Source organism: Ochlerotatus camptorhynchus, unplaced genomic scaffold (assembly GCF_037179485.1).
Source record: "Ochlerotatus camptorhynchus isolate MF236.1 unplaced genomic scaffold, CSIRO-AGI_Acam_v1.1 ptg000261l, whole genome shotgun sequence".
Taxonomy (NCBI): domain Eukaryota; kingdom Metazoa; phylum Arthropoda; class Insecta; order Diptera; family Culicidae; genus Ochlerotatus; species Ochlerotatus camptorhynchus.
In genome coordinates, this window is record NW_027040751.1 from 1561570 (window position 1) to 1588956 (window position 27387).

The window sequence follows — 27387 nt, forward strand, 5'->3', positions numbered from 1 at the left end:
ATTTAAAATTTAAACGAAACGTGCCAAAAATTCAAATATTGCTCAAATTTCTCCAAATCTTGGAAATAGATTGGGAACACAGAACAACTGCGTGGAAAACAGTAAGTTATTATTATATGAATTAAGACCTATTGTATAGCGCATACCTTCAGCAATATGAGATTGTAGGTACGTGTGTAACTCTTGGTTCAAAGTGAAAGATTAGCAACTTTTTGTACAAAGATCAAATCGATTTGCAGTCTTCGACAAAGTTATTTTGTATAGTGTTTTCAATCTAATTTGGTGAAATTTTAACAATATTTGGATTTTTGTAACCAATTTAGGACCGTTTAAAGTTGTCCCAGCTTAGTGATTATATAGCTTTAAAGCAGCGCTGGTCTCTGGATCTCAGCAATGATATCATTCTTGTCTAATTTTATTCATCGTTATGAATTTTAGGCCAGAACGAATGAGAAATAAAAAAAATAGTTTGAAACATGTTCATCGAACATAGATACAACCAGTGATGGAAAAGTTCATCGAAGTTCCCTATGACTCGCGAACTTTTCCCTTGGTGAACTTCGTGAAATATCGCGAACTTTTCCAACACTGGATACAACCATTTAAAAATGCAAGTTTAGAAAGGTTAAGCAGGCTTACTTTAAAGAGAGTATGACGTTGAAAAAAAAAACTCATGACGATTCAAAATTGCGTTGAATCCACTGAAAGTTAAATTAATTAATTTTATTAGAATATCCTTCCAATCTTTGAGCGTAATACTGTTTTAGGAACTACAAATTAACAATAAAAGATCAATCCGAAAATAATATCAAATAACGTAATCATCTTTCCTCCAGAGTGACCGGGCAGCCGTCCGCGATCTTCAGTATTATGGAATATTTGACGTTCAGTGTATCTAATGTATGTGATGTCCTCAGTCGGTACCTTCGCAGAACGTGGGCAATCATAATTTTCATGGAAAGCCACGCATATCGCACTCCTATACAGTTCCGTGGCCCGCCGCTGAACGGCAAATATGAATAGGGGTGCCTCTTTGCTACGAGGTCTGGCAGGAAGTTATCCGGGTTGAAACTGTCCGCTTCCGGTCCCCATATTTCTGGATCCCTGTGCACCTTGTAGATGCAACTGACTACTGTTGTGCCAGCGGGAATCGTAAAAGTTTCTAAAATGAAGAAGGATTGTCAAATGAAGTTGCATATTCGATATTTGATTAGCCGAGAATACCGTCCAATTTCACATCTCTTCTCGCCATTCGGCCAATGAGAGGGCCGACGGGAAATAGTCTCATCGTTTCCTTGCACACCATTTCAGTGTATGTAAGCTTGGAAGCGTCCCCTATCGTCACCGGCTGGTCCTTCTCCGGACAAACTGCCATTACTTCCTGGTAGACTCGTTCCTGAACATCGGGATACATTGCCAACATCAACAGCAGGTTGTTCAATGTGGTGGCCGTTGTATCATTACCAGCAAAGAATATTGTGAGCATGTGCTGTATAATATCCGCCCGTTTGATTATTGCTCCTTCTTGAACCGCTTCCAATAGTTTGTCCACAAACATCTGTGCTCTCTTTGTTCCTGTTTCCTCTTGCTTCTTTGGCTGGGGAAGTTCCTTGGTCAAATCCTCCTCGATTTTGAGCACTTGGGCCACTTTTCTAGACAAAACTTGCATCCCTTCGAATGCTTCAATTTCCTTTTGGTATACTTTCGTCATACGATAGATAAAATTAGGATAATATTGTGCTGCAAATACCCGTTGCGTAACGTATTGTATGTACGTTTCCTGGTGATCTAAATATTCTGCTCCAAGTGGTGATCTCTGCAGGTCTAAATCGATTCCGAATGCAGTACCTGCAAGTGCGATAAGGAAATGATAATTAAACTGGTGAAACATATTGAATAAAATCTGTGACTAACAGCAAATTGTATCGAGGGCACACAGGATGATCTCGTGACTGATGTTCTGCTGTGCTTTACCAACGTGTAGACTCAGCATGTCAGTAAGGATGGCACTCTTCTCGTTAAAAATCGACACAAAACTGCTGAGAATACCCGGTCCAAACGATGGGTTAAACATTTTTCTCTGGTCCTTCCAAAGTTCGGCTGAAATGGACTAGTTATGAACATCGGTCTCTTGAATTTAACTCAGTTGATATGATAGTAGATACCTGGTGCGGAGAATATGGCTCTACTGACCCGGAGAAATTCATACTGTTTGGGTTTGTCCAGACAGTGCTGCGAGTTGAGCACCATCTGGATATGCTCCGGTTTGTATGTGAACACATGCACTAGGGGACCGAGCTGGACTGCCACGGGTGATGCATACATGTTGCTGTACTTGTAAAGGTTTTTGAAGATTTTTTCTGAAAGGAAAATGTTAGGTTTAGTTATTTTAGCTTCACTAAGTATGAGTAGCGGAGAGGATAGCTATTTAATTTATACGAGAAATTCTCGGTTCGACGGTTTAAAATGCTCGTTTCCAGGAAATTATTTTGTGCATTCTTTGCCTCCTATTTTTTTCGTCAACAGAATTCCGTGAAATTATGTTTAAAGTTTTGAGTTTTGTAGGGTTTGAAATTAGCTACAATTAGCATGTGGGCAACTCAAATCTGTATCTCTTATGTATGATGACCCAGAGCAAATAGAACCCACCATTGTTTTTCAGTGAATGTGAATGCTTTATTCAAATCTAAGTGGATCAAATCATTGGAGTGGCCTGCCCAGAGTCCAGATTTGAAGCCTTTTGAAATTCTATGGGCAATTCTGGATAATAAGGTTGATAAGACTGGTGTTACCAACAAGGACCCGTACTTTTCAGCCTTGTCTCGAGCTTGGAGCAGTATTGACCCACCTGCATCTGCAGAATTTGATGAAAAGCATGCCAAAAAGTCTTCAGAAGGGCTCGACGCTCATGGCGGAAATACCGGGTACTAAAGGTCGTAAATCGATATTGCGTTGATTTTTGTGGATTAACGAAGTGATTATTTTTTTTGTCTTATATATATATATATTTTAAAACGTTACAAGTGAGTTTTTGAATAAATTAATTAAGACATCTTCAATAATTTTATGATAATTATAGTTAGAGTTAAGTAAATATTTTGATAGTAATTCTGGAGAATTTTTTTCGTTGCGGGTCACTGTAGAACGAGAATTTGTTATTGTTTTTAATGAATGTAATTTAACTTTACTGAAAAACAATGGTAGTTCGTCATGCATAAGGATTTGAATAAAAAAAAAATGTAGCTTATTTCAAAATCTAGAAAAGTGTAATACATCATGCTACGGAATTCTGAGGCAAATTAATGCTCGAAATGAATGTAAATGATTGTCCATGCCTTCTCGTTTCGCAATAAAATGTATTTCGGAATTATGAAATCATTAGATGTTACGATTATATTTTGTTCAAGTCCAAGGAATCAAAAATATCTCCAAATGACAAAATAACAAGCAATCAACGAACCGAATGATAACGCTTCTTCATTTTTTTCATGACAGAAAAGGCCCGTGCTCAGAAGAAAACGAGCAAATTGTTGGCAAGCGGGGTGTTAATGGGAATTTTGTTGTTATGTTTCTTTCTCGATTCAGATCAAGCTAGGGTAGGTGTTCCAGTAATAGTGATGTACCTATAGTTGCGGTATGAAGGTTGTGTCGGAATAGTGAGGAGGACCCGGATAGGATTATTTTTTGTTGGTAGCTGTCCTAAAATAAAGCATATTTACATATTTCAAACTTAAAATTAGACCTTAAGATTTTCACTTCATTGCACCTATAGTTGCGGTAGTGTTCCTATAATTATTATTATTATTATTATTATTCATCGGACAAACCACGGTCTACATGAATTAACTTACACTAGGCACCCTTAACACTATAGCATTGATCGAAGTCGTTGAATGAAAACATTAATACTAACATTGAAATCAAATAGATAAAAAACTTGGTTGAATTCAACACACATTGCCCTAATAGGTTCATTCTGAGCATAATCGGTCCTCTGAAAGTTAAGCCTCAAGATCTGCCGTTGACGGAGTTGTCTGGGCGTAATACCAAGGTTTATTCGAGAGAGTATGTAGGGAGCGTCAATTTCTCCTAACAGCAGCTTCGCAACAAATACTGCTTTCTGTTGGCTTCGCCTGCTTTCCAGAGTTGTCATTCCTAGCAGGCGACAGCGACTCTCGTACGGTGGTAAATCGTTTGGGTTATTCCAAGGCAGGAACCGGAGCGCGTATCTTACGAATCGTGATTGAACTGCTTCTATCCTTTTTATCCAGACCTCGTGGTGAGGACTCCACACGACAGAAGCAGATTCTAGTCCGGAACGTACAAGGGAGTAGTACAGTGATCGTAAGCAGTACGGGTCGCGAAACTCTTTCGAAATGCGGAAGATGAATCCCAGATTTCTGTTAGCCCTAGCGATGATGTTGGAGTAATGATCCCGAAACGTCATTTTGCAATCAAGCTCCACTCCAAGATCCCTGATGCTTGTGACTCTTTCCAATGCTTCTCCACGAATCGTGTATGGCCAGCAGATTGGAGATTTCTTGCGGGTGAAAGATATCACGGCACATTTTTTCACACTTATAACGAGATGATTCCTGTCACACCAGCCTTAGAAGAGATCAATATACTGTTGAAGCTTCTGGCAGTCTTCTATAGATCGTATTATCAAGTACAATTTTAGATCATCTGCATACAAGATTTTACACCCGTCTGGTAGGAGAGAGCAGACATCGTTGAAAAACAGGGAAAATAACAGTGGTCCAAGATTGCTTCCTTGTGGAACTCCTGAGCTGTTGCTGAAAGTGTGCGACTCAAAAGTGCCAAGTTTCACGCAAAGACGACGGTTCACAAGGTAAGATTCCATCCATTTGACAAACCGAGTTTCAACTCCTAAGCGTTCGAGTTTTGCGAGCAGGATTCGGTGATTGACACGATCGAATGCGGCTTTTAAGTCCGTATAAATGGAATCCATTTGATGACCATCGTGCATACTTAGAAGGCAGCTAGATGTGAACTGAATCAAGTTAGTGGCAGTGAATCTCCCTGGAAAAAAAAACATGTTGATCCGGGGATATGTACATCTTAGCAGCACGAATTAGCATGTTGTACACCAGTATCTCCAACAGCTTCGACCCAGCACACAATGATGTTACTCCACGGTAATTTGCGATATCTCTTTTGTCTCCTTTTTTGAACGTCGGGAACATTATCGAATCCTTCCATTTATCGGGAAATACAGAGTCTGAAAGTGATTTATAGCAGATAAATCTGAAGGGCCCACAGACATTCTCAGCACATTTTTTCAGAACGGTAGCAGGAATTCCATCTGGTCCAGCTGACATCGAAGGCTTCATTTTCCTCAGAGCTGTGAGCACATCCGTATCTGCGATGTCACCTACGCGGAAGTTGAGAGCATTCGCTGGAACATCCGAAAGAGCAATTTTTATTTGATCTTCGTCCACCATAAGTTCGTCAAATACGCTTGCAAAGTTTTCAGCGAACAGGTTACATATACCATCAATAGAGTCAGAGGATTCGTCTCCCAGGAACATGTTCGTTGGAAGGCCATTTTCCTTTCTTTTGTTGTTAACAAACGTCCAGAATCTTTTCGGGTTTTCTTTGAGATCTGATTGAAGCCGACGAACATGTCTAGCATACAAAAAGCGATTATACTTTTTGTATCTGTTACTAGCAACACAGAAATTTCTCTTGGAGAAGGGGTTCTTGTCCCTCGAGTATTTCCTCAGTGCTGCTGCTCTCTCACGTTTGAGTAGTCGGAAATGGCTATTTGACCATAGCGGTGATGGGCGAGAACGTGGTGGAGGGACACGTTTACGGAACAACTGGTGCAAGGTGATGGTGAACACATCAACTGCTCCATTAACGTCAACAGACTCATACAGTCGGGACTAGTCGATGGAAGAGAGAGCCAGATTCAGAGCGGCAAAGTCAGTTTTACTGAAGTTGAACTCTCTGTCGTCGTTTAGCTTTTCAAACCTGGTGGGCGGAGAACACTGCAGTAGAACTTGGAATGGCGGATGTAATTGATCCACGCTTGTTAGTGGTTCAGGGGGCTCAGAGACGTCACATAATGGTCTGGTGTCTGCGTTAACGAACAAAAGGTCTAAGGTTTTGTTTCCTACATTTTTGATCGAAATCAACTGCTTTAAACAAAGTACTGTCATTCCGTCAAGTAGAGCAATACTGGATTGTGGAAACGAAGATTCGTGGGGATCCGTAAGGGCAAATCTATCCAGGGTTGGGTACCATACAAGTGAAGGTTGATTAAAATCTCCAAATACCATTTGAAAATCCAGCTCTTGGGCCGAGTTTAGAACTCTATCAGCTGATTCAACGAACTTACTAATAATGTTCACGTTGCCTGCCAGATCAGGAGGAATGTAAGCGGACCCTACGTAAATATGTCTAGCTCCTGCATCTATAACTACCCAAATCTGTTCTATATCTGCATCCACTGCGACAGAACAAATGCTGGAGCTCAATCGAGTATGCACAGCTACTAGTACCCCACCACCTCTTGTCTTACCAGATCGTATGGGAACCGATAAGAAACCAACGCATTCCACTATTATAGGAACCAAAGTAAGCAACTACCACAACTACTGGAACAGTGTTCCTATTAATGGAGGATGAGTTTTTTTAAAATTGTATGCAATTTTATTGCAGTGTAATATTCTTTCTATCAAAATAGAGGTTGAAAGCTACAGATTGACGTATAATAATTGTGTGTACATCGTATATTTATTGTTTAATTAATAAAATGGCTTAGTACCTCCACTACTGGCTCACCCACGGTATGTCCTCATCCGTGTATATTGCAACAAAACAGGCAAGCAATATATCATTATCCTTCTACCACTCCGATCAAGATTTTTTACAAAGCAAGTTTGTCCGTCGTAGAAACCGTTTTGTCTGTATCATTGGTTGCTTTATGTGTTTGGATTCGCTGTTCAAGTTAGTAGCTAGGAGAGGTTGTGAAGCATATGTTTGAAACATTATACCAGCCAATTTCACATTCAAAGAGTCACATGAGCGATTTTATGATCGAGTGACTGGTAGAGTAAAAATGATGAAAAGACGCTGATTGTGATTCTCTCAAAGAGAAATTGTCTGGTTTTATGTATTAATCACATTGTTTACAATCACTTTTTGGTACTTTGAAGTAAAAACTATCATCCTAACATCTTATGATTTCTAAATTTTAAAACAAAAATAGCAAATAAATATTGAATTCCCCAAATAGTCTGAAGGCAAAAAAAAAAAATTATTCCAGACTCGAACTTCTCCAATTTGTATGAAAATTTTCATAATTGTTTTTTATGGCCAATCTTTTACATTTGAGTTAAAATTCGGCTATTTTGAAGATTGCAAATATTTAAATTTATTTATGGCGTATTCGATATTTTTCAACAAATCAAAGCTCGAAAACGTCGCTTTCAATCGAAATAACGTCTAAGATGAAATATAGGAACAAATAACAACACACGTTGAATTAATTAAAGTGATTTTGGGAAACAAAATCCAAAAAATTGCTTAAAACTGCAATAGCAAAAAATGATCCTCATAAATATTTTTTGAATATTTTTTTATTAATAAGCTCATGAATATGCTAACTTCTGTGAACTTTTTAAGATAGTCTCTCTAAAATTTATGAAAATCATAGAACATAAATTTTCGTCAGCTTTTTAAAAACTTTTGCCCAGAAAGAGATTTTTCAAGTCTTAAAAATAGAGTTGTGAGAAACTTATATCAACATGAAGCATTAGTGCGATAATTTATTAACTAAAGAAAGTACTGAAAGAGAGTACGGCAGAGTGAAAATGGAACAGAAGTTGAACTGAGTGAATGCGGCAATACTAATCAAACGCACACTCCATTAGCTTGCTCATACAGTGTATCTTAAAATTGAGCGTACAGATGTCCTTAAAATTTGAAAAAAATCAGCTTTAAAAGCACAATTTAAAGAGATACGTTTCTGCGTTTATGGCTGCTGAATCATCATACATTACATTTGAAGAGAGAAATTCAAAGACGCATTATGGAAGGGAATCGTGCCTACTTTGGACTCCGGAGGACGCTCCGGTCGAATAAAATTCGCCGAGACACGAAGTTGACTGTCTACAAGACGCTGATTAGACCGGTGGTCCTCTACGGCCACGAGACCTGAACTATGCTCGTGGAGGACCAACGCGCCCTTGGTGTTTTCGAAAGGAAGGTGTTGCGTACCATCTACGGTGGAGTGCAGATGGATGACGGAACGTGGAGGAGGCGGATGAACCAGCACCAGCTGCTGGGAGAACCATCCATCGTCCACATTGCAAAAATTGGGCGACTACCGTGGGCTGGGCACGTCGTAAGAATGCCGCACGACGACCCAGTGAAAATTGTCCTAGAAAGCGACCCAACCGGAACATGAAGAAGAGGCGCGCAGCGGGCAAGGTGGTTCGACCAAGTAGCAGATCGAGTAGAGTGGAGACGACTTCTTCGGACAGCAGAGGACAACAAGGCCTTAGTCTGATTGGTAAGGTAAGGTATGGTACAGTTTTGGGCCTAATTGGGTGTGTTTATTAAGAGTTATTTGAGAAAAACACCTTTTCCTTAAAAAACACTAATATCTTGAAATATGATGAATTAAACTTTTTTTAAATTTTGCTCATTTTAGTAATAATAAAGATCATTCAAATTCCACTAATTTTACTCAAATTCGTCCACTAGGTAAAAAGTTGAAAATCGAGGAGTGTTACTAAAATAAATCTAACTTCATACAGGTTCTTCCAATAAAGTCAAAAACTAAAGCGATAAATCAATAAACACCTATTTAATCACCAGCAAAGATTAAAAAAAATATATCTATTCACAATGTACGGAAAAAAATCCACAAGGGTGTACGCTCAATTTTGCAACACACTGTACATTGATAGATGGGGGGATTTGATGTATGTACTCAAATCCACAGGTAAAACAGTGAACGTTTGATTTGTTCATAAACGTACTGTCTGCGGCTGTGGAATAGTTCTAGCGACTTTTATTACTACCTAAATTATCACACTAAAGCTGCAGGAAAAACTTCGCTTTGCTGTTGTGAGATACGTGCACACTTAGTAGATAAAAAAAGATTAATGAAGATTTTGAAGATTTCCTGCAATAAGTTGGAGAGCGATGCAAGTAGATGGATATAGGCGCAAGAGATGAAAAAAGATTTTTCGTAGATTGATTTGCTAGCGTGAGATATTCAGACCATCTAAAATTGAGATTTAGATGTGTTGCACCCCTACCTAACTATACAAATCGTTAACTTTTCCGTCGATCTTGTTTTCCGTGCTGAGCACCAATGCTACCGACGCCAGGGAGGCAGCTCCCACACCTGGACCCTACCTATCGACCCATCAACCCATGAACCGGGGACCACCGGCTTTACTTCCCTTCCGAAGGAACGCGTGATCAGAGATGTTATGCCTCAGAACATCCCGACGGCGCCGACTGGGATTGAACCCAGGCCTGCTGGGGTGAGAGGTAATCACGCTTACCACAACACCACCGGCGCCGCTGACACACACACACACACTGCCGTACTCTACCAGAACTATCAATCTATCCTCTTCGGAACCTTCTCTAGCTAATAAATTAATGCACTAAAGCTTCATGTTGATATAAGTATAGCATTTTATCCCAACTCTAAAAATCTTAACTTCACATACGTAAGACCTATTCTGGAATACTGTAACCTAGTATGGAATCCGTACATTGCCATACACGAGGAACGCATAGAATCCGTCCAAAAACAATTCCTTTTATATGCCCTTCGCAAATTGAATTGGACAGCATTTCCTCTTCCATCATATGAAGCACGCTGTATGCTCATCAGCTTACAAACACTCAAAGAACGCAGCGAATTTGCAATGCTTTTCTTCATCAATGACATTATTTCACATCGCATAGAATCATCAGAAATACTTTCACAATTAAACTTCTACACACCCTGTCGGCATCTAAGAACACAAAAATTATTCTCAGAAAATTTACACAGAACAAATAACGCAAAAAATGGCCCCTTCAATCAATGGTATAATCTACACTGTGAAGTCATTATAAGTATAATATACAACCTAAGCAGCGACCTTCTTTCTATAGCCTTTTTCTCTAAGGAACGCACACATATGCAGTATTGGTTTGTTTACAATCTTTTGCTGCCAGCTGCTCTAACAATTTCAGTCGAAAGAATTGTCAAAAACTGTTTTGAAACGCTTTTACAAAGCTCCAATCTTCTCTAGTGAGAGCGGCAACCAGTTTTTCTTCGGCAGCCGTTCCATTTTAACTGCATGTAAATCTGCTGTTCTATTATCGGCAACTCGAAATCAGCTACAATTTGTAGTGCGTGTGTTGCATTTCAAGAAAACTTTGCTAGAGCTTGATTGACCGCCCACCGTTGCTACGCTGTTACTGCCAGATCAGCTGTAATTACACAGCGAACCAATAGACGATGCTTGGGACTAGCAATCATCCTCAATGTGTAAAAACTGGTGATCTTAAATTAGGCAATACCAGCGCCGGCCGCGCCCGAACACAGGTCAAGAAAGGAATGGGAAGGATTGTGTTGACATGACACTCGCTTTGATGGAAGCCGAGAACACCTCTGCACTTCCACGAGGAATCACTGGGATGTTGGATAAGAGGGTTGGGTTTGCAGCAGGGTTCGTTTTGGTAAACGATAAGCTGAATTGATGTCCTAACGATCATATAACGCGAAGGAGCTTGGGACTAAACCCACGGTCTTCTGCTCAGTAAGCAAAAACGTTTGCCACTAGGCAGACGAGCACCTTTTTAATCACCGAGTTGCTGTTATTACCATGCAGTCATATTAACAAATAAAACGATTGACGAATCTTGAATGTGGATGGGCCTGAGATTAGACTCATGATGTTCTGCTCAGTAAGCAAAAACGGTTGCTCTAAGGCCACCGAGCCCCTCATATCACATAATACCGTTGCTCAAATTTGTGTATCCATTCAAACCCGGAACCAACGACAACAACGAGTTTCGCAAAATACACGATACACAAGCGATTTTACCATAAATCTCTTTGATATGTAAGGACCTGGGACCGCGTTTTTCTGCTCAGTAAGCAGGCCACTTTAACCGACGATCTTTCAAATCTGAAAACTAAAAACTACGAAAAAGTACTTAGGCCTTCATTAAGTTCTACGCGACGTTCAATGACAGGGTCCTATCCAGGATTACATCTGAAAAATCCAAATCTGGCCAACGCCCACCTAAACCTGTTCTAATCCACCTGAAATGACTAACGAATGGAAGACTTTGACTACCCAGCCATGCAATAGTCTCATTCCGTGCCTTATGGCAACTTGATGATTCTATTGCGCTCATCTTTTGGCACCACCCAGGGGAGACTTGGTCCTGTACCCAATGCTTAACTTATCTCCATTCCACTCAGCTACTCGCAATTTCTTGTGATATAGTGGGCGGAATATTATTATATGAGACAATTCAATGCAGATGTCTTTCCAAATTTGGCAGATCGACAGGTAATCGGTGAGTTACCACGATAGTTGCTATTCAACAACTCGACAACGTCCCATCGTTAAAGAAATGACGTCATCGAGCTATCGATCAACTACCCTGGTTATCACCTGGTACTTTATAGCACGATGCTAGGAGGCGAACCGGAAGAATCGATGAGCTACCTCTCCCCCTTTCAAGAAAACCTTGCTAGATTGCTTTTTCTCAGTGGTAAAAATATAGTCAAAGTGAAGCTGAAAGCATAAAAAATCGTTTGCATGCATTCAGCGAAGTGTTTTCGTAAGAAAATCCAGTGAAAATAGTGTTTCAATTTGTGTTGCCGAAAATAGTCTGTCATGCCGAAGCCGTCATTTCCCCTAATTTGTTTCGTGTGTATTTTTTAAGAAAAATATTTCTTCTCACTCGATTGAAAATATTTTTTCGCAGTCGATAATTTTCATTATTATAGTAACAGTTGCACATTCGTGCAAATTTCAATAGTGACCTTTTTAAAATTGATAATGTGTTCACTTTAGCAGACTCGTAGATGACCTTCCAATCGATTGGCTTGTTTAGAATTAATATCCATCCGATATTGACTGAGTTATAAGTGGTCAAAACCTAACCACTTTTTGTATAGTGGTCGATTTTGGTTTTTTGAAATTGCACCACCAATATGTTGCCGAAAGACGTAATCCTACGTCAAAAATCGTATATAATCCAGTAAAAAAGGTCCATATGTTCGAAAGTGGAGGCCATATATGCGTAAATTTTCATTTATTTTAAAATGAGTTGCTTCAGCATCATATATGACTTAATCTACAACAGCAAATTCAATTTGAAAAGTCTTACAATGCAATCTGGTTTAGTTTGAGATAAAGCACGATGGAAGAATTATTCATCGCATATAAGCCGGAAATTTGCATTCTATACGAATTAACATAAACATAATACGATGAATGTCATTCTTATACGGGATGTTGATTTAAATTGTAGCAATTTACGATACTGTCTGTACATTGTTATACGACTTCTGATTGTCTGGGTTGACATCTGCCGTGCACTTGGATGAACTTACAGGAGAATAAAAAAGAAATGCAAACCGCGTGTTTGTTATTTCACACGTGAAGTTTTCGATTATAGAGTTGGGATAAAAACTAATATCAACATGGAACTTTAGTTCGAACATTTATTACCTAGATCAAGTTCTGAAGATGATAGATTGATAGGTCCATTAGAGTACGGCAGTATGAACATTGAACAGAAATTGGAATTTAGGGATAGACTTCAAGTAAAAATTCAAGCTGATCAGTAAGAACAGAAGTTTATTATTGGTTGATTTAAGGTGTACAAAGCTGATTAACAGCAGGCTGAATATATAGTTGATTAGTAGTGCGTAAAGCCAATTGTATCCCCAGAATTCATCCTCAATAAGTTTGCTGATCTCAAGATTGAACAAGCCTTATTTTAGCTTAACATTACTCCACATATCAGTAATGCACTTCAAATATTTTGATAGCCTGATTTTTTGAATGTAGTCAGTGTCACTCGTTGCATTTCCGGCATTTTAGTTCTTCTAAATTCACTGCCTACCTTTCTAATCTCAAGCAGTGGCAGCAGTAGAGACAAGGTAGAGGAGCTTTTTAGGAATAGCTCCAGGTAGAAGTGAGCTGCGACGACGTCGGAAGCATTAACATTTGTATTTCTGTGTTTTGACTGCTATATTTCACTGAATTTACAGACAGGATTCCAAAAAGATAACTCAATTATGGCACTAAAACAGCTTCCACATGACGATCGAAATAAATCGCGCAGTTGTGTCCTTATTGTGTTGACTACACTTTAAAATGAGAGGAATGTTTTACTGTCACCAGTTGTTGTTTACAATTCTACATTGCTTCTTTCGCTTTCTGATATTTAACTTATATTTGACGTGTTTCAAGTTCCTTAACTTATTATTATAACAATCATACCTTTTGCCACACATATGCTTAAGTGGTCAGTAGCTATGATTGATGCCTGTGAATCAGCGACTGCCGGGTTGAATCCCGAAATGCAAAGGTAATTTTTAGACTTATAATAACAATATAAATATGTAAATCCAATTAGTTAGTCAGCACCTTGTTGCAGTCCCACAAAAATATATATGATATAAAGCGGTCTTCAATAATTTTTTCAAAAATAAAACTTATAGGCTGAACAAGGGTTGGAAAAGACTGTTATATAATGCCTTGAAAAGCTTATAATTTATATAACTGTTAAGCTTTTGGCTGATTAAAATCACCAGATTTAGATGTTTAAAAGCTGAAAAAAGGTTAACGTGGTCTATGTACAACAATTACTCAAACTAATGCTGAATTAAAATCGATTGAACAACACTTGTTAAGCATCAAATTGCTACCTGTGTATTAATGCGACAATACTAATCCAATGTGCACTCCTTTGCCTAGCTCGCTTGATGGGTTAGAGGATTTGAGACATTTCTTCAAATCCAGAGGCAAAAGAGTGCGCATTCTAGCGTTCTAGCGACGATTACAACTACCTAAAGCCCCACGTTGCCGAAAACATTCCCTGGCGATTTTGTTTTATAATGCAACTCTTCTTTACTCAACTATTATCGCTCTAAAGCAGCGGTGCCCAACGTGCGGCCAGCGGGCCGGATCTTGTCTCTGCATATCAGCAAGAATGAATGAGAAATATAAAAAATGCATCTTGGAACATGTTAATCGATCAAAGATACAGCCATTTAAAAAATCAGGGTTGGGTAGACCTGCTCTAAAGCTTCATTTTGATATTAGTATAGCATTTCTTCCAACTCTGAAATTCCAAGTTTATTCCGAAGAGAACTCGTTGGAATTTAAATAGGTATTGTTTTGGAATTCCAAGGAGTAAAAACTAATTCTGAAATAAATTCAAAGGCTTTGCAAGGAATGTGTAAAAACTGATGACCCGATACTAAGCAGTACCAGCACCGGCCGTGCCCGAATGCAGGTCAACTAAGAAGTGGAAAGGAATGTGATTACGTGATACTCGCTTTGAAGGAAGCCGATTCTGGATACATGGGGTAGGGTTTGCAGCAGGGTTCATTTTGGTTAACTTATGCTGAATGTAGCGACGCAGGCCGACTACGACCTATTGACGACCGGCTACGGCGCAACGATTGATGTGATAGAGCTTGGGTTTTATCCACTGATTTTCTGTTTAATAAGCGGAAACGATCCCTCCAGGGTCATCAAACTCTTCGAATTACAACAAACACATCATACACAACTACGACTACGAGCACTCCATTTATATGCATCATATTGAATAGAAATTGACGGCAATGATTTCAAAAACTTTATAATAATTCTGACATAAATTTCAAGAGAATTGTGATCTTACATATTCTGAGAATAGTGTGAGGGAGTGCGACACATCTAAATCTCTAACCATGTTAGCAAATCAATCTATGAAAAATATACTTTCATTTATCGCAACAACGTGCATCGCGTTTAATATTTTTGCAGAAAATCTTCAAAATCTCTATTTATCTTCTATCGATATAAGTACTCACACTATTCTAAGATGAATTCTAATTCAGAGGAAATTTTCTTGCGAATCACGAGGAAGATTCCAAGAGGCTTCTAAGGAGAATGTCTGTGAAATTTTGGACACCTTCCAAGGAAAAGAAACTTATTGAAATGATTAAAAATTTACAAGAAATTTTTCAAAGAGGATTTCAACCAAATTTATATAGAATACTTAAGGAATAGTGTGGTGTGTTCCTAGGCAATCGACAGGAAGATTCTTTGGACAGTTAAAAGTATATTTTGGGCATTTTTTTTCCTGTTTGGGACATAAACCACTGTGACCAAAAATTTGATCTATTGTAGCATGTCCCGTGTCCTTTGTTTAGTGCATGTCTTATTACTCCATCACTGTTGAGAAATGATAAAGTATTTGGTTTTAAAACAGTTGTCATTCTTGTCTTGATCGCAAGGAATTGATTCTAATTGAAAGGTCCCGCTATTTATACCCTTCGGAGTGTTGAAACACCCTCCACAGGAGCGCCCCTTTGTCAGTCAAATTTGGATTCCTCAGCAAAAAAATTAAGGAATGACACCACAGTGGCGCCGGTGGTGTAGTGGTAAGCGTAATTACCTCTCACCCCAGCAGGCCTGGGTTCAGTCCCAGTCTGCGCCGCTGGGATGTTCGTGAGTTGATGAGTCGATAGGTAGGGTCCAGGTGTGGGAGCTTGCCTCCCTGGCCTCGGTAGCATTGGTGCTCAGCACGGAAAACAAGATCGGTGGAAAACAAATCAAGGAGAAAAAAAGGAATTACTCCGATAATCAGAACCCTAGTCTTAACCACTTCAACCTAGGGAACAACGAATAGAAGATCAGGAATCACATAGATGAAGACTAACTAACTCCTTTGATACTTGTTTCAAGATCATCCTCGGTGGACAAGGCCGAGTCTTGTCACTATCAACGAGGCATACAAAGTTTTAAGGACTAAGATGTGTTTCTTTGATTACTAAAAAATCCTGTTCCCCTAGTTTAAAGTAGTCAGTACTAGGAATCGGTTTTAGATCTTACATCTCGTAACGTACCGCGAAAAGGTGATCTACCCGCGTTACGGGGCACCTGTTTTCGGATAGTTTTTGACCCAAGCTCTTCAGATGGTAAACAACACATACGTAGCACTAGTATGTATGTGATCTTCCGGTATACCTAAAATATTTGGTTGAGGCTTGAAATCTATGCCCGATGCCATTTTGTAATACAATAGCCCTTGGTTTTAGAAAAACTGACATTTAACGTACAATATGGGTATTTTCGGAACTGGGAACTGGTGTAGAGGCCGAAAATCAAAATCTGCCGAAATTTTGAAACTCAAAGTGGCGGCCATCGTTGTCGAATACCTAAACTGTGGGTATTTTCGGAACGGGATGACGTGAAGGGGCCGAAAATCAATATCCGATGCCATTTTGGAGTCCAAAATAGGGGCGCTCGGATTCAAATACTCTACAATACGGGTATTTTCGAACCGGGAACGGGTGCAGTCTACCCTCCACTATTTCACGACAGTCCTTCAACTAATTGAGCTGATTTTAGTTTAGATTGAGAATGAGATTCGTGTCAAATAATACATTTTATTTAAATAATCATATTATTCGTTTATGCACATTAGGGTGGGTCAGCAGATTGATGTAAAATTTGAAATTTTCGCTCCACAGTGTTCAAACGGTTTCAAATTGAGCCCTGATTAGCCTCCGAAAGTTTAAACTAATTTGATAAGAAACTGACTTGGCACAAACCATTTGAAGTTTATATGGAAATTACTATGGGAAAACAAAACTTTTTGTTCATTGTCTTATAGCGTTTTACATAGCGTACTGTTAACAAATTCTTTTGCTATTATTATGGGAATTTGTATCAGCTACAACTTTACAGAAAAACGTTTTTCAGCGAAACGTCAAATTTAATAGTTATTAATTGTTTAAGAGATTGATAATCTTATGGCAAGATTAAGAAACTGTATTGTGGGCAACACTGTATTCTGCAGTGTAACATAGTAGCCATGATTTTTGTCCTCTTCTACGCGCCATAAACAACAATGTTGCCTGCTGAACAGTTGATTGAGCATAATCATAAGACATAAGTGACTTGAATCATTAATAATTTTTGTTATTAATTTTTGTTCCTTACATTTGATCGAAAAGTGGTCATTAACAAAGTTGTAGCTGAGAATATTTTCATAAGCTCAGCTATCATGTTTTAAAGTAGAGTAAACTGGTGAATTTTGAGATAGATATGAACCGAAATTATGGTTTCTCCATAGTAATTCCCATATAAACTTCAAATGGTTTGTGCCAAGTAAACTTCTCACTACATGACTTCAAATTTTGGGAGGCTAATCAGGGCCCAATTTGGAACCGTTTGAGTACTGTGAAGTAAATTTTTTTGCATCAGTCTAGTGGGTCAGTTTTATATGGCGGATCAAAACCTCCTGATCCCCGCTGGTTTTTCTGTAGTACTAGTTTGGGGTTGTCTACAAACCACGTGGACAGTATTTGAATGGTTATATAACCTCCCTCTGCGTGAACCTCAATCGACACACTTTGTTAAGAACATTCCATAGCCCATGGACACTTGAACACGTTTACGTTTCTTCAGCTTCATACAACTTAGAGGTTTTTGACCACTATTAACAAAGATCCGGTCTTTCCATTCCTCTTGTTTTCAACGGTTTTTTGTGTATGATTGCTAAATTATTTGCCCAATCAATCATATCACTTTGGCAAACATGTAAGTTTTCCATGGACTAAACCTATTTGCACACTTCACTTTTGAGTATTGATTCAAAACATCACAGTTCTTCAAAAGTTCTTCTCATAACCCTCCAAACAACAGAAATAAAACCAAGCACCTTCGGTGGTGAAATCCTTCAGCAGATGAATATGTCCCAGCAAAGGCATTGACCATGGTCCATTCATTTTGGCCAGCGTTGCTATGAACTTCCTGTGCTTCCATCGGTAATACGCCAAGGAGGCGATCAGCGTAGAGACCAAAAATACTACCACAATATTCCACATTATTCGGTTGATTTACTCTTTTCAGAACGAACGAACGAACGAACGCGCGCACTTCCCGTCTCACTCAAATTGTGCACAACTCGGAACAAAACTTGCACGAAAGCTATGTAGCAATGCCACTGGTGACGACGACGACGATGACCGTTTTTCGAACATTGCAGTCGGGCGGCTCGGATGCAAATGGTTTTATACACTTGCAGTATGCATGCTTTATTTTGGCGCACTATGTGACGAGCGACGATCGCATGTTGGGGAGCAACGATTCGATTCTCTCACAACTGCTGGCACGCGTCAACGTGGGTGATCATACAGAGATGATAAGGGATCATTTGACTGGTGTAGTGCCTTGTAATTTTTAGTTTATTCGGTTAATTAGATGTGTACCAATTTAGCATTGATAGACACACGCGTAACAGTTTCCAGCGGTAATTTAAAGCACTATCCTTTGGGCACGTGTAGTTTGATGGATATATTGCTTTTCTACTTGATGATTTCATAATAAGAAGTTATCCGTTGAGAAGGCCGCTCTCGTCCAGGCTTGCTATAAATCAATGTTTTTCGGAATTAGAAATCAGTAGATCTTGTAATTATAATGTGTATGTTCCAAGAAAAGGTTGTAAAGTACGTGAATCCTGATGAATGTGGGCGTCTTAGTGGAATACCTGTATAAAGAGAGAAAGAAGGATTAGTAACATCCATTTAATTCCACTACCTTATTTGCTTATCCTTGACAAATACGCGTATTTCGTCTGAAGGGTGTATCGTTTAAAATCAATCACACTCAAATTGCTCTAACTTTGGATCCGTTTGGTAAAATTAATTGTGTGAGTTGATTTCATCGGATGCGTAAAAGTTTTCAAAATGGCGACGAAAGAACAGTTGGAAGTCGCGAATTCCACGGTGTCTGGTATTATAAAACGGTTTGAAGAACGTCTAACTGTTGATTGGAAGCGAAGATCTGAAAAAAAAAGCCGTCAGGTCAATGAGAAATACCAAAACTCGAGTTGGACTAAGTACGTTCAAGGTTTAGAAGTCCCCAAACCGTGGCGAGAAACAGAATACGGTCACAAAAAGCCGTGCCCAGAAGTTGTACGACCAGCAGTTAACGAAACCACACTGCTGCGTAATGGATGACGAGACATATGTGAAGACGGACTTCAACCAGATTCCAGGAAACCTGTTTGTGGCTGCCAAAGATAAGTGTGATGTTCCCAAGAACCTCCGAATACAGAAGATTTCGAATTTCGCCAAGAAATTCTTAATTTAGCAAGCGATTTATACTTGCGGAAAGCGGAGTACACCTTTCGTTACCGCAAAAACCATGAATGGACAGATACAAGAGTGTCTCCAAAGGCGGCTTCTCCCTCTCCTGAAGGCTCACGACGGTCCGACGATCTTCTGGCCGGATTTGGCATCATGCTACTATACGAAGGACGTGCTAGAGTGGTATAAGGCGAATGATGTCGATTTCGTGCCGAAAGATCTGAACCTCCCAAACACTCCGGAACTGCGCCCAATAGAAAAATACAGGGCCATTGTGAAGGAGCACCTTCTAAAATGACCTAAAGTGGTGAAGAATGTAGAAGAAATGAAAAAAGCATGGATTAATATGCAAAAAACTGTCGATTCTGAGGTCGTGCAGAACCTTATGGCTGGGGTTAGGCGAAGGTTAATTTGGTTTTATTTAGATCTCCATTTCTCAATTTTATGTAAGTTTTTACAATAAATAAATGCCTAAAACTATGCTTTACAATTAATTTCAGAAAGCTTCACTGAAAGGTATGGCACATGGGCCCCGTAATGTGGGTAGATCACCTTTTCGTGGTACGTTACGGGATGTAAGATCTACCACCGATTCCTAGTCCTGAGTACTTCAAACTAGAGGAATAGGATTTTTCAGTAATCCAAGGAACACATCTTAGTCCTTGTTACTTTTTATGCCTTGTTGATAGTGACAAGACTCGGCTTTGTCTACCGAGGATGATCTTTAAACAAGGAAAAAAATGAGTTAGTTGTCTTCATCTATGTGATTCCTAATCTTCTATTCGTTGTTCCCTAGTTCCTGACTAGGGGAACAGGATTTTTCAGTAATCCAAGGAACACATCTTAATCCTTGTTACTTTTTATGCCTTGTTGATAGTGACAAGACTCGGCTTTGTCTACCGAGGATGATCTTGAAAGAAGGAAAAAATGAGTTAGTTGTCTTCATCTATGTGATTCCTAATCTTCTATTCGTTGTTCCCTAGTTTGAAGTGGTTAAGACTAGGGTTCTGATGCATGGTCATTATCGGTGTCATACTTTAATTTTGTTGCTAAGGAATCCAATTTTGATTGACAAAGGGGCGCGCCTTTGGAGGGTGTTTCAACACTCCGAAGGGTTTAAATAGCGGGACCTTTCAATTAGAGTCGGATCCTTGCGATAAATGCAAGAGTGGCAACTGTAAACAAATCGAATACTTCATCATTTCTCAAAAGTGATGGAGTAATACGACATGCACTAAACTAAGGACACGGGATATACTACAATAGATCAATTTACTTGTCGCAGTAGTGTTAGGTCCCGAACAGAGGAAAAAAATGGCACATAGGATAATAGTCAAACAGAGGCAGCAGATCGCTACTGCATGCAACATTACACGCTTCTCTCAGTTGTTTACAGCACAGTTCCGAGACCAGAAACTGGACACGCTCCTAAGCTGAACCGAGACTATGACTGCGGACGACAAAGGCACACGACATTTGAATCAGAGGGCCGCTAAGTATATCGCAAAACGGACCACGAGTTTGATTCAAACAAAAAGTGCGTGAGATTGATTTCATCCGAGCTGTGATATGTGATCTAGTTGTCGTGCATATCTATATCGAACCCGTTCCAGTGTTCAGTATCTAAATCGTGGTGTAAACAATTGACACTCGGTGCGTTTCAACTTAGCCATTCTCAGCCATCCATCACCGAAGATGAAGCGAATGTCTCGAACAGACCTTGAGAAAGTCTTATCTTCCACGGGCGAAAAAGTGCAAAAGTGCACCGATGAGGACGAGACTGAACCCTGCGAGGAATTTGGAAAAACTATAGATGATTCAGTTGTGTTAAATGGGTAAAACGTTTTGCATTTGTGTATTTTAAAGATACATAATCAAATAACAGTTTAGGTTTTAGGACAGAACAGGACGTCCACAAGCTTATCACGAATAGCTATCGACCGCTGGCTGAAGCCAAAGAATGGTATTGGTCAGATCTTCCGAAGAAGCATCCAAATCAAAAGTTTGATCTTGATCGTACCACGGTTATCTATTTCCGCGATAAGTGTGTCAGTTGTTTAGTGGTAAGAAAGTAGATATAAGCAGATTCCAATTAATTAAAATACTCAAAATTGTAGTTGAATTGTTTATGATACAACAACTGATAACCGGTATAATACTACGATCCGTTTTATTTTATCGTGCAATTGTTTGTAAATGATAAGGCATGTCATTTTGCATGTAAATATTATATTTTTATCTATTCATTTTTGTTATTATTTTTCCGAAGAATTGTTCCTAAAAGCCGTCGTTTTTGAATGGCAAATATACCTAACCACCCTTTCCCCATATGATAGTTTTTTTTTTTAATTTAGTATACATTGAATCCTAAAAACTATCTATGGCATGGTAGGTTTATCATTTTTTTGATGATTCTGGATGCCATTCAGTTAAAATCGTTAATCTTCTAAAATTATACTTCTATTATGGTTTTCGTTTATACGGGTTAATTTTCGAACCCCCAGTTTGGTTCGTAAATGTCGTTTCAGTGTAGAGACAATACTTGGTCGCTTCACCAAGGATGATCTTGAAACAGGGAAAAATGGGCTGGTCTTCATGTATGTGATCCTCACATTCAGATTCCCATGAAATGCTTATCAGATTGTTCTTGGAATTCGCATTAAAAGTCATTTGAGGTTATTATTATACATTTGGAATTCCGATCAGAATTCGTTAGCAATTCTTTTCAACTTTTAGTTTTTTAAATTGTGGTCAAAACTCCCTTGGAATTATCATTAAAATCCCACTTGGATTCTCCCGAAACTCTCGTCTCAGTTCCTGTGGGGTCATCGTCAGATTTTTAAAGATTTACACAATCCCAGAATTGAAAATAAAATCTTTAATCTGGGCCTTGGAAATGGTAAAGTCTCTTTGATTTGGAATAATTTGTCGGAATAATTCTCAAGAGAATTAAATTGAGAATCGCACAAAATTTTAAATCGAATTCTTGGTATAATTGCAATGGCTTTTATATATACCACAGAGAACAGACGTCCAAGCTCGTTCAGAAACTTGTGTAAAGTTAAGTAGAAACGTCGCCGTTACGTAGCGCAAGCATCTCCTGATTTCCGCTATAAATTTTGCACTTTCGGTGAATTTGGCGCTAGTATCGATAAATTATCTGTTTAAAATTGCCACTTGGCGCTACCAACCCCAAGTAACAATTTTGGTTTTATAAGGGTTCTGGAGACCATGATTTAAAACCTCGATAAAACTTTAAATGTTACTTGGGGCACTTAGTGTCTAGTGTAAGTTTTGCAACGCCAATGCCATCATGTTGTCAAAGAGGTTTTTTAAGTGGGGAAGTCGCCGTTAGTGGCGCTTAAGTCGAATAGGAATCTTTACACAAGTTTTTAGAGAAATTTTGTTCGAGCCTCAATGTCTGTTCTCTGTGATATACTGAGGAGTCAATCGATTTCATTTTGCAAGGTAATGGAAAACTGCTTAAATTTTTTCTCGAGTTTAAAAGTGTTTTGCTCTTTTTCAGTTCATTCCCGCCAAAAGCTCTGAACCAGGAGTGCTCGAGCTCCCATGACTCTATCAATGTTTATTTACATACATGTTTCGCCAAAGTAGATTTTACAGCAATTGAACACTCAGCTGAGTAATACAAACTATGCTGGTTTTTATAATTTCATCACTGAGCCTGCTGGTTTTTGTCTTTGAGATTGAAATTAACAGTGTGTTAGGAAAAGTATGGATCATTATTATGAGATAACAGTACTTGACGATGTATAAAGTCTGGAACTCGCAAAAATTGGTCAACTTCAAATTGGTGTATTTCTGTTAAACATGCTAAAAAAATCCTGAAATGCTGCATTTGGAAGTTGAGTGCATATACAATGGTTGCTATGATGAGTTTTCACCGTATGCTCTCCAGTTTTAAAAATGACGTCCAAGCAAGAGGAGCAGTGCGTCAAAATTTTGCTCGCGCAGCAAGAGAAACCGACGTACTCACACGCCATGTTGGTAAAATTGCTGGATGTGGCGTCTGTCGACCGCCAGGAAGCCTGGAAGCGGTGAAAATCGTAATCCGGACGTGGCAGCGACGACGAAGAAGGTGGCGGTGAAATATAAGCGGAATCCTAACCTCTCCATCCGGGACGTTGCTGGCAAGCTCAATGTCTCCCATATTACTGTGCAGCGGGCCAAGAAACGAGCCGGATTGTCGACGTTTAAGAAAGTGAAGGTGGCGAACCTTGTAATCTTGGTTCGCCACCAACACGTCGGCAAAGCAGCGGTCCCGAAAGCTGTATACGAATCTGCTCACAAAGTTCGACTGTGTCGTCATTGACGACGAAACTTATGTGAAGGCGGATTTCAAGCAGCTTCCGGGACAGGAGTTTTATACCGCATCAGCAAAAGGGAAGGTGGTTGAAATTTTCAAAACCATCAAACTATCGAAGTTCCCGAAAAAATATTTCGCCTGGCAGGCCATATGCACGTGTGGTCTAAAAAGCGGCATTTTCATTACTACGGGAACCATCAATCAAGAGATCTACGTCCAGGAGTGCCTGGAAAAGCGGCTGCTACCATTCCTAAAGCAACATAATAGACCTGTGCTGTTCTGGCCGGACTTGGCGAGCTACCACTATGGGAAAAGGCAATCGAGCGGTACGATGCGAACAACGTGGTTGTGATACCCAAAGACCACAACCCTCCCAACAGCCCAGAACTCCACCCTATCGAACGGTATTGGGCCTTGGTCAAACGTAATCTAAAAAAACTAATAAATCCATGGAAAATAATAAATAAAAATAATAAAACCACTGTGAAAAATTTAAAAGATGGGTTAAGCGGAAGGCACGTCAGTTCGGATTTGGCAAACCAAAAGAATAAACGAACATTTTTCGTTTAAATATATGAATTGAACTACCAAAAGAAAAATAAGAAGATTTTTGTGATATGAATTTTGACTGAAAGAAGCGATTTTTTTGTCGACCAATTTTTGCGCATTCCAGACTTTAAGAACAGTAACTGCATTTGTTGCTTCTGAATGTTTGGCTCCCGTTTGACAGTTTGCACTGCCTCCCAAGTGACAAGCACATTCAGTGAGTCCGCAGTACCCAGATATATAGTAGCTTTAACAGTGACATTGACTTGTCCGGGGATGAGATTTGAACTCGTGACTTTGGAGTGAGAGGCATGCATGCTAACCACTACGCCGGGGCCATCTCCATTTTCGAGTTAATTTCTCGGGATTGGTCAAGTTCTTATCAAATTCCTAGAATAAGTGCAAGGGCCTATGACTAGAATTCCAACGTAATTCTGTTAAGAGTTAATAGATATTTGTGTCTAATAATCCTGAGGGAATGCCAAAAAAAAAAAATCACGTCGACTGTTTATGAGAAGTTTTAGGCTTTCCTTCCTTATGGACGTATATTGTCTACCTGCTTCAACCAAGCAGCATTTCAGATTTTATTATGATCTACAAGTCCATTATAAGCAATATAAACCTCCATGATAAAACCAAAATTGGTACCTGAGTTATGAACACAACACCACCAAGGGAATCATGCTTGGATTCAGTAAACAAATCAAAAGTACGAGATAATTGCACTTCAACAGATACGAACGATCAAATGACATTCGGCCAAACCCATTATAAATACTCTTTTTCGACATTCCAACCAATCCCAAAGATAGATAGCTCATAAATTGCAAGCAATCCTGTATAAATCGTATTGAATTAATCATTCGAATGAAATCACCCGTTCATAAACGCAATCTTTATTCTTCCCTTCTCACGATCTGCACCATGTGTTTGTTGGCAATTTTCAATGTGATGCTCATTTTCAACTGCAGCTGGTCCATTTTCAGTGGCGATCGGAACCGATAGGCACGCAACAAGTGACACAGCATAATCTTCATCGACATCAGCCCGTACTTGTAGCCGATGCAGTTTCGTGGCCCACCACTAAACGGAAGAAACGAATACGGATGTCGCTCCGCCACCCGCTCCGGGAAGAAATTATCCGGATTAAAGCTGTCCACATCGGGTCCCCAGTACTTGGCGTTACGGTGTGTGTTGAAAACTCCCAGGACAACGGTAGTACCCTCCGGGATGGTGGTTTTCGCTGGAAGTGAATGAATTACTTATTGATCTGTAAAATAAGTTAAACCTTAAGTTCAAATACAGATCCTAGTCGGTGCCGTACAAGTCCGGGCTACTACTGGTCCAACGGGGAACAATCTCATTGTCTCCTTCATCACCATTTCCGTGTAGTTTAGCTGAGAAAGATGATCATTATGAACCGGAATCGATGGATCTCGACCTCCGAGCACGTTCACAATTTCGTTGTACACTTTCTGTTGAATCTCCTCGTGGATTGCCAACATCAGCATCACGTGAGACAGAGTCAACGCCGAAGTTTCGTTTCCACCGACAATGATGGTATCCAATTCGTCCCGAATGGCTCTGTCGTCGAATACGTCTGTTTCTTCCGCCAGCCGCAGGATCTGATCGATGTAGATCTGTGGTTTCTTGAGGTCCAGATCATCGCTAGTTGTGGCTTTTTTCGATTTACCACGCGTTCCTTGTTTCAGTTCGAGAATTTTATGCGACATCTTGTATGCTTTTTCGTAGCACTCTTTCTCCTCTCTATAGAATTTCGTCTTCTGATAAATCCATTCTGGATGTAGCCAAATTTTGTGGATGCGGCTGTTGATCAACTCGCAAGCACTGAAAGGTTGAAAACAGACGTTAATTACCGTATGAGATGGAAGCACCTAGCGCCGTACTCTTCAATAGCTTTTATGAACTCGGTCCCTTCATTGCTCTGCAGGTCCATATTCGTTCCCAATGTTGTTGCTATCAATAAAACTTATATAACATCCCATGAACTAAAAACTATTTCAAAACCATTACCACATATCATGTCCAACGTGCACCTTGAAATATCCCCGTACAAATTGAATACCTCCTGGTCCACATTCTTCCGCAAGCGCTGCACTAAAATTTCACTCTTCACATTGAAAATCGACACAAAGCTGGCCAAAATGGCTGGGCTGAAACACGGTGCAAGCAGCTTCCGATGAACCTTCCATAGGCCAGCCGGAGACGAAAATAGTCCCTTCTCGCAACGGAAAAACCTGTACACGTCAGCCTTTTCCAAACAATTCGGTGAATTCAGTATCACTTGCATGTCCTCCGGATTGTCGATGAACACAAACAGCTTCGGGCCGAGCCAAGCTCGACAAGGCGACGGGTACGTTTTGGTGATATCATTGATGATGGCGAACTGTTCTTCGTTGGATTTTCCGATAAAAAGATGGCCACATCCAATTAGCGGGTAGTCGACGGGTCCCGGTAGTTCGGAGGATATTCGGTAGAAGCGACGGTTTTTCCAACGGAACGCGAGATACACGACGATCGGAAGCAGCGATAGCGTGACACTCCAAGGTAGGAACATTTTCACCGTCGGGTTCGGTGTCAAAAGTAGTACAAACGATAGTGCGAGGGTTTTATATAAAGGTCAGTCGCAATTTTATAACCCATTGCAATCCAGAAGCTATCGTTCGGAATGCTTTGAATCTAACTGCTGTTAACTGTCTGATCGAAAAGGGAGAGAAAAAACAGTCGACCACCTATTTAAAATGGGAACTGGTTCCAGACGAAAAGTGCCATTTCACCTGATATGATAGTGGCTTGATCACGCACGCACGTGATTTTAATGATACGCCAATGAGTCATAACGCGTCTAGGGTGTCCGAAATGATTGGCTTATTTTGCCTACCGGGTAACGGAAAGCTGTGATTTATTGATAGGCTTGCCATATGCCGTTAATCAACAAGTATCGCTCATCCAGGTTGCTATCAATTTTGGTAAAATATGAACAATCTCGGTTGTAGAAGGAAATTTCACGAGAATTAAAAGGGTAATGGATGTATTTTGGCCCACTGTCTTATTTTGGCTCATCTGGCTGGAACATTTCATCATATAAAATTAATAAAATTTTAGAATATTG

At 39.6% G+C, this 27387-nt stretch overlaps 2 protein-coding genes across 2 annotated transcripts in view; both read right to left on the reverse strand.

The window, feature by feature from the left end:
- LOC135705187 (uncharacterized) overlaps positions 1–27387 on the reverse strand; it is a 351007-nt gene that overhangs the window by 135252 nt on the left and 188368 nt on the right. The gene's annotated exons all lie outside the window — the stretch shown is intronic.
- Positions 822–26832, reverse strand: LOC135705214 (uncharacterized). Its single transcript, XM_065226823.1, has 9 exons — positions 26289–26832; positions 26162–26231; positions 25558–26102; positions 25162–25497; positions 17953–18099; positions 2166–2360; positions 1915–2100; positions 1225–1848; positions 822–1162 (listed from the first exon to the last, which is right to left on the reverse strand). The coding sequence occupies exons 1-9, from the start codon at positions 26830–26832 to the stop codon at positions 822–824; spliced, it is 2988 nt and encodes a 995-aa protein (XP_065082895.1).

Coding starts and splice junctions, on each gene's coding strand:
- LOC135705214 (XM_065226823.1), bottom strand. CDS start 26,832: ATGTTCCTACCTTGGAGTGTCACGCTATCGCTGCTTCCGATCGTCGTG. Junction 26,232..26,288: donor CACGTTGGACATGATATGTG/GTAATGGTTTTG, acceptor TTTTATTGATAG/CAACAACATTGGGAACGAAT. Junction 25,498..25,557: donor TACGGCACCGACTAGGATCT/GTATTTGAACTT, acceptor ATTCACTTCCAG/CGAAAACCACCATCCCGGAG.